The sequence below is a fragment of the Phoenix dactylifera genome, chromosome 17 (genome assembly GCF_051530095.1).
Source record: "Phoenix dactylifera cultivar Ajwa chromosome 17, Ajwa_hap1_PhDact_Kaust_v1.1, whole genome shotgun sequence".
NCBI classification, from domain to species: domain Eukaryota; kingdom Viridiplantae; phylum Streptophyta; class Magnoliopsida; order Arecales; family Arecaceae; genus Phoenix; species Phoenix dactylifera.
In genome coordinates, this window is record NC_143206.1 from 15,744,856 (window position 1) to 15,755,193 (window position 10,338).

Genomic DNA, 10,338 nt, shown 5'->3' on the forward strand with positions numbered 1-10,338 from the left:
TGTAACAAGACTGGCTTTCTAATTTCTCATGCCCGAATTAAAAAGATGCTATCTAAAGATTAAACAACATATTTAGGATGGTTGGCATCCAGTGAGATCAAACAAATCGCAAACAGAGTTGAAATCGTTATACTGTAAAACATGTCAAACATAAATTTGAAAAAAATAAGCTAACAGCTACTCCAGACATGCATTCTCTCTAGACGTGTTAAACTGCGCTTACAAGAAACACGTTCATGTTCTCAAGGAAATCGTTGAGACTTGAGATAGTTATTACATTTACAGGTGAAACATGAGAATATAAGCTGGGATTACCGAAAAACAATGACACGGCCCAAATACAAGAAAAACTGGATGTGGAAATAAAGTTTTCCTCAAACCAGACCCGGCTTCTACACCTGGTTGAGGGGAATAGTTGATGGCAACCTATCTCCACCATGACCTGGAACAGTGCTCGGCATTATCTAGGCTTCGTCTCACTTGATTTGCTGCTCCTAAACGTTGAGAGAGAGAAGAATGACCTAGAAGCTGGAAGTAAAGAAAGTGGGGAAATTACCTACAAGAATGAAAAGCTGCGCCCAATATTAATATAAATAAGAATACTTATACTGGTCCATTGCAACACAACTTACCCTTAGTTGAGGTGGCCGTCACTGGAACATGCCCTTCGCGCGACTTGTCAGATCTTAGAGATGTAAAACTTCTTGCACTTGATTGAGCTGATCGAACCATTATCCAAGCATTAAAAGCAATAAATGCACCAGCAAATAGTTAGCATATAATTGATTCAACATGTTTTTTGATTTATGGTTCACATGAATGAATTAATCCGCTCAACCCTGTTTCAGCTCAAGGCGCCACCTAAAGTAGGACCAGATTGATGGTTGGCAACAAATTGCTCTACTGCAAGTTAAGCTAACTAGGCGACTTTGCTAGATCAGGATTATCAATTTAGAATACCAAAAACATGTAAATGTTTATATTATTCGTCTGCTATAGGTACGGGATATGGGGAATGTAGCTAATACTTTGAGGAAAATCTCTACCATCATAACATAAATTACTTTGGCCGCCTGTCCATGAGCCCCTGAGTCACCTATCCATGAGTTTTATGGTACAATTCAACCTTAAACAAATACACCCCTTGCTTCAGTGCTTAATCTTCAAGAGAAAATTAAGGCTGTAAGCAAAACAGGGGAACACTTCAGATAAAAAAGGAAACGGAAGTGTGCAATACAAAAATAGGAGGATACTTTTCAATATAGTTCAATGAAACATAATGACTCAAATTAGATGTGATCATGGCCATCCATTTTTCTTGTTAGGTGGATCACAAGTGCTCAACACTATTGTAAGCATGGAAAATCTGACGTAAGTGCATTATAACTAGTAAGTAGATAATTGTTTTAAAGAAAAGAATATTGCATTATCTGGTTTTTGTAAGAGTATGTACCGTAATTAAAATCCTTTAAAACGTCTACCAGTAAGGAGAATAGGATAACACCATTGGGTCTCAGTATCTTACTCTGTTTAGGGACAAGTCTATATTTGGTACTTTATAATATTAAAATAAAGTGGTGATATTTTTAATGGAAATCAAGTATACCTGATAAGATGTCATGCATCCCAAGGAAGTCCGCAGTCCTTCTGCTAGAATTCCCACCATCAAGACTTTCACCTAACATGGTCTTCAGCTGGCCATAGCCCTTGCCAAGGCCAGCTTTCCTTGACAAGGAATCCAAATTCTTCTTGTTTGCAGCTTTAGGTTCTTCTGGATCATCCTCTCCTTCAGAGAAAACTGACGGGCTTGCCCAACCAGTCGCATTTGCTTCTTTACTCTTTCGAGCAAATTTTAAGAGCCTTTTCAACCCCTTGGGAGCATCCTTTTGATAGACGAAGGCAGGAGGGTTCTCAGCATTTCCCCATTCAATGATCTCTGGTTCACTACTGTCAGCTTGCAGCATTTGTGATAGCGAATGATGTACCCGGGGGCTTGATGATGTCACTGGGGCAAGCCCAGGTGACGCGCTAATTTCTGACATGTCATTGTCACATTTAGCAGACACTTCCTGATGCTCTACTTCCACCCATGCAGCTGATGAGATGCCCATATCCTCATCAGGTTCAATCTCAGGAGCAGGAGGTTCTACCGGGCTCTGGAAGCCATTGTCTAATACAGCTAATATCTGTTTTGAGTTTTCTGTTTTTTCAAGAATCAAATCACTATCTAGTGAATTTTCTAGACTTACATCAACATCATTTGCTGGTTGGGCAAGATCAAGCTCTAGTACCCTAGTGGTTGACTCATCTGTCAGAGGAGCAGACTCCTTTTCTTCAGTTTGAGTAAGATTTCCACTGTTTTTTGCAGAATCATCCGATAGAGAAACTTTAGTTTTGATTGTCGCTGAGCCAGTACCAGGGCCAATTCCAGTTCCTTTTCTCAAGAAGGGTTTTGACTCCAGTGGTACTACACTGCTCTTCTTTGTGACCTTGTTGTAGAAACTTGGTTTGGCTGATATACAATGAGAGACATCTCCAGTAGCTGCTGGACTTCGGGCTTTCGCAACTTTGGTAGTTTTTGTCATTGCTTTCTTCTTCTCTTCTTGACTTTTCATAATTGGTTTGGCATCAGCTGGGGATCCCTTCCTGCCTTTCTGTACCAGTCTTTCTGTTTTGGGGCTTGGTTGAGTCTGTAAAGGTGTTGACTGGGGCTTTCTGCGGTTTGGTGTGGTATTGCTTGGAATCGTCCTAGGAGAGGTTTTAGTTGGTTGTGATGCATTAGCTTTCAGGGAAGATCCAGACGACTGCGAGTTACGTGAAGTTGGCAAGGGTGATGATTTTGGTGAAGCTTTTCTTGGACCTGCTGGTTTTGAAACTTCCTTCTTGATTAACACAGGCGAAGAAGACAAATTTCTTCGTGGTCTTTGAGAATTACTTGAATCATGTTTCCCTATGATGCCTCCAGCTTTTGAGGCCATCACTGCTTTGCTCTGTTCAAGAGTTTCCTGCATCACTTTAAATTGGCCTTCCTTTGCTGCACTCTTTCCAGCATTCTCAGCTCGACGTTTTTCATCTCTTTTCTCCTTGTACTGACTACACAAGCCCCCTCTCTGCTCACAGGGAGCATCCTGGTATCCAACTGTACAAGTAGTAGTCTCTTGGTATCTTCCAGGCTTGCTTTCTATCATTTTCATCAACATCTGATTAAGCTCTGCTTCTTTATGTTGATTCCATTCAGCAGAGGCTGCTGCTCGGTCACTAATTTCCTCAGGTTGGGATTTTACTAAATCAGAAGGATTATTCTTTGGAGGGGATGCCATCTTCACCACTTCCGATGGTTCCCTATCCTGAGGGTTTTCATCTGGATTCAAGCTTTCTGAGAAATTGGATTCCACCTTCACTTCAGTCAATTTCTTTTCCTCTGCCTCAGTAGCTAAATCAATGGAAGTGTTTTGGGATCCAGTGTTTGTGGCACTTTGCTGCGAGCTATGGTTAAAAGAATTGCCCATGCCTGCACTCCATCTTCTTAATACAGACTTATTGGCACTACTAGAAACTCCTGAAGCTCTCCTTTGAATATCCAAATTCTGATCTTTTTGTCTGCTCTCAAAGAGATTGATAGCATCCTGAACACTCATCCTTCCTACCGTGTTGTCAGATTTCCTCTGTGGTTGGTCAGATTCATCTTCACTGTTGTTCCTATCAGCATCCCTGTTAAATGGAATTCTTTCCCTGACAGGAAAGTAACTAAGACTCTTAATGGTAAGTGCAGTAGACCTTCGAGATCCAGATCTTCCTATTTGGATTCGTCGCATGGGGGAAGCAGACCTCCTAGGTGATGCAGATCTTATAAGAGGCCTGCTTCTTTCAACACAAGTCCGATCTTCATCACTAGAGTCAGATGATTCCTCACTTTCTGTTGAGCCTTGACGCTCAGCTTGGGCAATTTTTGCTGGGGAGGCACCGTCGCTGAAAGGTTTTGTTATATCAATTTGTTGGCTTGGCTGACAAATCGCTCCAGTAATATCTTCACATTTATTTGTTGTATCTTCTGAATGTGTTGTCTGTTCAACTGTAGGCTCTGACAGTTGGTCCTTCGGAATGATAGCCAAATACTTCAACAATGAATTCCTGATTACCATTAAACAAAAAGGATCAACTTGGTAAACCACCAAAAAATAAGTTTAAGAACAATAAGGAAAAGTTACAAGCAACAAAATATGATATTATGCACCCAAAAATGGGTGCAATGTTTTAAAATTAGATGAGAGGTCAAAAGATTAAAAATATTTTTGTCAAACTTTGAAACTGCATGCAAGAGAGTTAAAAAAAAAAAAAAAAGAAACTTGAGGAATAGACAGCCTGGTCATCAGCTATATGCCCAATAGGTTAAACCTTTATTAACAGACTACAGGTAAAATTATGCACCAACTTTATGACAACATACCTCAAATCTACTGCTTGAAAATGGCAAGCAAATGCCTCTAGATCAGATATCTGTTTAATGGACAAAGTGGCGCCTGCAGCTCGGTCAAAAGAGGCTGCCAGCTCTTCTCTTAGTACTGTGAACCTTAAGTTGATTGCTCGCAACAACTCATTCCTGGCAGTATGCATCTTAGTAGCTGAGTTACAATTAAGCCAAGAACAGCATCCAACAGAAAATAGGAAAAACTAGAGATCTTACTTTGTAGCATCTGATGACATTGTTTCAACATTTATCTGCGGATGGAGACAAAAATAAGCTTTGAGCAACCATATGCTAATTTTCTGTGGGAAATTCTGGAATAGCGCAAACAGTAACTAAACCAAAAAAGGCAATATGGAGAAAGGTGATTACTTTCTGTGTTAGTCCCACCTCATCCAAGCAGCCATCTGTCAGGACAGAAGAAAATGGTATTTTGAGAAACAAAATGAAAAAACTAGTAAAAATGACCAGTAAATATGACCTAAAGCACTAGAAATGGGAATGTAGAAGGAAGAAACATAACAAACAAGGTATGTCATCATGCTAAAATTATGCAGCAAATTAACTCATTAAATATTTTTATAATATGTAGCAGTATGCAGATAGCTCTTATGTAAGCAGTATCGTACAGTTTATGCAGTTCAACCATTAACCAAAGAAAGAGCATGAACATAAAATAAAGGCAGGGAAGGCCAATATGTAAAATTTTGGATAATCGTGGGGGGAAAAAAAGAAGCGTGCAGTTACCCACTCAATGTTGGTGACAACTACAGGAATATTTTCTGCTTTTTTTTTTTTTTAAAAAAAAAAGGCAGTTTGAAATGCATTAAATGTTTTAAAGAGAAGGTAAAAAGACAGAACTTGGATTTAATCTGTAAACAATTTTGACAAAGTTTTCTGTGCAAAGGGCAATGAAGATTAAATAGGATCAAAATTAAATGAGATGGCTCAAGCTTAATCGAGCTGAGCTCAAGGAAGCCAAGCCTAGCTCTAGTTCAGCTCATTTGCTAATCAAGCAAGCCACAAACCAAATGAAAGCAGGGTCATGAAAAGCTTGCTCTGATCATCCAGAAGACACATTGATATGTATTTTTTTAATTCTCAGTCAAATGTATCCTATTGGTTGCCTCAATAATTGTCGTCCTTTTATATATTTTTTTCTCAAAGCATCCTTCTCCTTCTCTTTTTTCGATTTTTGGCTCTGAAACAAACAAGACATGCAAAAGAAAACCAATACATACATACATACATATATATATACACACACACATACAGAAAACAACCAAGCTTTGCTAATGATACAGGTAGAAGAAAGTAGCAGAGTTCCAAATATAAAATAGCTTGTGGAAACCAGTGCCTATGGTGGGTTAAATTGATCAAGCCATGCATAGTCATACAGTGTCACGATGTTATGTATGTCGATGGTGTAACCAAAATTAGTTCAAAGAGGCCCTTCAGAAGATACCTGCTGTTTGGCTTCCAGGATGATCCTGATAAAGGGGCATATGTTAGAGCTTCGCCGATTGATATTTGGAAAAAAGGAACAGAAAAATGACATTACCTTAACATATAGAGAAAGATGAAATCTTCTGGTATCCTCCAACTGTGACATCTCATTTTCAATTGCATTGACAGATTTTAACATCTCAGGCAAATTGACAATATGTAAGAATCTGAAAAACAAAAATGATGATAATCAGCATGACTACAAAGAAGAATATATATATTATATATACTATATATACATACATATAACATCTCTATCAATATAAATACCTTCCTAGAGTGGACTTGGTGAACCACGATGAACCCTTGAGGCTTTCGACTGGTTGTAGTTGGAAGCTTTGACTGGATGACTTAGATTGACATCCTTTTGCTTCTGGCAAATGCAATGCTAGCTGATCCAAAGGACCAGAAGCTAGTTTTTCTGTATTGCCCTTGCTGCAAACAAGTGCCTCATATCTGCAGCTTGGAGTTAAAAAGAAAAAAGAATTAAATATTACATAAGGAAACTCTTAATCCATGTAAATATAAGGTGATAGTGAGACCTAAGGTACATTTTTAAAATGGCAGTCATTCTTAATATAATCTTGGGTTTAGCCACATTTTCTTGGTGATAGTCATCAAAAACTTGCATGCAACAAAACTCAAACTCTTCTTCATGCAGTGTGTGTGTACATGCCTGTTTCTGCTAATTGGTTAAATTCAATTAAGAAATGGAAGAAAGGTAAATATGATAATAAAATAAAAGCATTTAACCAGGAAAAATATGGGAAATACAGTTGGCCATGTATCACCTGTTTTGGTTTGATGATATCCGGAAGACAGCGTAATCCAGCACTGTGTTTGCAGTTATCTCTCCCTCCATCTTGTTATGTCACTCTAAGAACAATTAATTCTTCTGGCACTCTTCCCTTGATGTCCTAAAGGGTTTCCATTTCAGAGGATGACTTCATGAGCACCAGATATGTGCATATCTCCAGCAAGCTTCCAGTAAGGCGGCCCCAGCAAAACTGTGAGCATCAACAGCATAAGCTGCAATAAATCTGCAGTGACTTGCCAGTAGTAAGGAGCATTTATCAGATCTCATATAGAGAAAGAAAACTTCAGATAGATGCAAGGAGGTTTGAAGATAAAAATGCTTCTAAAAAACAAGTAATTTTATCCTGATATATTTAAATCATCCTAAAATATAATATGCTGCCCCAGTTTATTCAATGTCTGAACAGAACTAGCACAGCCAAATAAAATGCAAATCCCTCCTACATTTACCATCGATGTTACATCGTCTAAGTGAATACTTTCAAAAAAACTGTGTACAAAACAAGACTTTCACCATAAACGGTTAAATAATGTTATAACCCATTATCAGAGAGAGAGAGAGATTGGGGCCGCGGCGGAGGGGGGGGGGGGGGAGGGGGGGGTGTTTAAAACACATTGCCTTAAATGTTGTAATTTAAAACAAGCATTAACGCCCTCAAATATGCCTTAAGTTAGATTAATCTTCTTCAAGAACTGAAATTTGGAAGGAAAGATTATATACGTAAACACGCACATACAGACATATTATTATTTTAAGCACCCTAGCAAAAGTGAAGCTTGCTACCATCATTTCTAGCTCAAGTTTATCATCCAAGGAGAAAAAAAGAAAGAAATTCAGTTCCACAAAAACCGCAAATCAGGCTCATTTGGAGAAAAAGGAAGAAGAAGAAGAAGAATCTTCATTAGCACCGCAAGCAAAATCTCTCCTTTCAGTTCAAACCAATCACATAATAAAAGTGCTCCGGAACATCTTCATTAGCTCCAATAAATCAAGAACCCCAAATCAAACTACTTCACGAAGATTTCTCTAAATTATAAAGAAAAGACATAACCGATCTTAAGTCTAGCAAATGAAACATCATTTCAAAACAACACGGTTAAATAAAAGTTGAAGAATTGGTCCCTAACAAACAAACCAAACGATGGAACCTTCAATTCCAAGCCAAGCGAAGCTTCAGATCTCCCACATTTCGAGCCATATGAAGTCATAACCACGGCACACAATCTGAGGAGCAAACAGCTAAAATCATCAAACCACACATCTCAAGCCCCCGCAACACGAAAAACCTTCGAAGCACCATTACTCAAACCCAAATCCACAACCAAAACCCACGGTAAAATAAGTACAATTTCAAACTTCTATCCCAAAAAACAACGTACAAGTCGAAGCTCGGAAGAAGCTCCAAAGAAACCTATCCTTCAAAATCCCCAGACATCAAGCTAACAGCTCCTATCCAGAGCAAAACAACCCACCAATCTCCAACTTCTGGAACCATTTGCACTCGAATCTCCCCCCAAGTTCGCACTCGAAACAAGCATATTATCCAAAAGAACCCGACAAAAGCAAAGACAAACCCCAGATCCAGCATACATTGCCCGATTAGGTCCCGCACTCAGAACCATGATCAACTTTTTACTCAGAAAGCGAGCCTCTTTGTGCTCCATTCAAATTCCCACACGCTCTGGAAGAAAAGAAAAACCAAGCAAACGAGATCACAAAACCCCAGAAGACGAGCAACGCGAAGATTACCAGATCTAATCCGGGACGAAACCCTAGCAACAGCTCCTCATCCGCTCTTCCCCAGGAATAAAATAAGCCACTGTCAGGCGAAAAAGCAAAGCGAGAGAACGAGAGAGAGAGAAAGGAGGTGAGGAAATAGAGGAGTACGGGCGACAGTACATGGGGAGCGAGTGCCGGATGACGCTTTTGCCACGGTATCTTGCGACATTTGCGGGGATGCCATCGAGCGTAGCGCGAACGCTTGTTAAATCTCGAGCGCCACGTCGGTGGGTCTTCTCTTTTGGTTGACGAAAATGCCCTCCGTTTTGTTTTTTTAACCGAAACGTCGCTTTTACGTGGTGGCCCGCGGCTGCTGGAGAAAACGACCGGAGAGCGTTTGCCTACGCAAAGGTCAGCCAACGAAGCAAGAGGAATATCAGGGAGATCATCAAATATCACCAAATTATTGATTGAAGAATAATATCATAGTTTTGACTGATGATGAATATGGGTGTTAGGAAGCCTAAGTTCTTTTTCCCCTTAAAGATAGGGAGAGAGACTACATATTAACCTATACTATAATTATCCATGTTTAGATTTTTGCAAGGCATCCATGTATCCTTTTGGAATATGTAGATTGAGTTCTTTGAATTTCAATCTTCTTTTGCCTTGGGAATCCATGTATTTAGGTAAGATGCATATTTAAATTTGTCAATATCAATCATTGAATCGGCATACTGGATTATTCCTTAAGAGAAGGTAAATAAACAAGCTAAGTTCATGGATCATCACAAGGGTGCTTAGTAACTAATATTGCACGAAAAATATTAGTTGTAAATATAATTTCAACATTTTGCTTATTTATCATATAAATTCCCAAATGTTCGTCCATGCTAATTAAAATTAGTACATATATATTTGGTGTATTTATGTATGTAACCAGACAAATGGGAATGAGTCCTTGTATCAATATTTTATTGAGCATGGTTAGTTAAACTAGTCAATAAAGCAAAGAATCATCTCAATTATTTGGGATATATTTTATGCTCCATTCTCACAGTTGCTTCTATCATAGATACATCATTTAGCAATGCTATCATTTTCAAACCCAATTCATAGATTATGTTACATCACTATATTTACCTACTCTTGGGTTTTTTTTCAACACTTTCCTATTTTTTTATAAAAAATTGTTGCTCTCGTTGTAGAACAAAAATATGGTCAAGGAGGAAAACTGAATTTGATTTGTGATATTGAATGAAACTCGCACTTTTTTGTTTGATCTATACATAGTATCTTTTTTGGTGAAGTATCATATTTTTTGTTGATATTTACTTTGCTAAACTTGATATGCAAACATGCCTTATTCACGCCTTAGACCTATATGTGTGTGTTTGCGCGCACACACATATATAAGATGAATCACCTTAAAGTAAAACTATATAAAATAAAGGGAATTATGATCTATTTTTTAAAAATATATCTTAGAAGTCTAGAGATCAACCACCTAGAAGCTTAAGAGGTTCGATCTTTTTCCTTTTGCCCTCAAATTATTGATGAAATGAATTTTCTTATCCTCGGCTCCAATTTATTTCTTTACGACCTTATTGCACCCTAAAGATATAAGTTTCAATAAGCACATAAAAATTGCTTTCAAAAGTGAGTTGGACCACAACTCTCTACTTCCTCAAAGAATGTCTGCATTTGATATTGGTAAATTCACAAGGGATAAATTATAATTTGATAATAAACAATTTCAGAGCTTCTGTTATATTAAATCAAGAAGTACAACAAAATGCGATCTCTGATGCATAATAAATCCTACTCCTAT

The 10,338-nt window shown here is 38.3% G+C and overlaps 1 protein-coding gene across 14 annotated transcripts; it reads right to left on the minus strand.

Moving 5' to 3' along the window:
* Window positions 1–155: 155 nt before the first annotated feature.
* On the minus strand, window positions 156–8,685 carry LOC103709700 (uncharacterized). 14 transcript variants are annotated; one of them, XM_088713583.2, is made up of 12 exons: window positions 8,538–8,665; window positions 7,937–8,012; window positions 6,763–6,978; window positions 6,242–6,427; window positions 6,027–6,138; window positions 5,931–5,955; window positions 4,838–4,872; window positions 4,685–4,719; window positions 4,448–4,600; window positions 1,607–4,131; window positions 633–719; window positions 156–528 (listed from the first exon to the last, which is right to left on the minus strand). In XM_088713583.2, exons 3-12 carry the CDS (start codon window positions 6,831–6,833, stop codon window positions 461–463), a joined length of 3,297 nt encoding a protein of 1,098 aa, XP_088569709.2. In that variant the 5' UTR covers window positions 6,834–6,978; window positions 7,937–8,012; window positions 8,538–8,665; the 3' UTR covers window positions 156–460. The 14 variants fall into 14 exon arrangements, with proteins under 14 accessions (XP_088569709.2, XP_088569705.2, XP_088569708.2 ...); XM_088713579.2 differs by having other exon boundaries at window positions 6,763–7,011; XM_088713582.2 differs by having other exon boundaries at window positions 7,924–8,012.
* Between the last annotated feature and the right edge of the window lie 1,653 nt (window positions 8,686–10,338).

Coding starts and splice junctions, on each gene's coding strand:
- LOC103709700 (XM_008795172.5), bottom strand. CDS start 6,833: ATGGAGGGAGAGATAACTGCAAACACAGTGCTGGATTACGCTGTCTTC. Junction 5,956..6,026: donor ATCTTTCTCTATATGTTAAG/GTAATGTCATTT, acceptor CCCCTTTATCAG/GATCATCCTGGAAGCCAAAC. Junction 4,132..4,447: donor TTTCAAGCAGTAGATTTGAG/GTATGTTGTCAT, acceptor AATGGTAATCAG/GAATTCATTGTTGAAGTATT.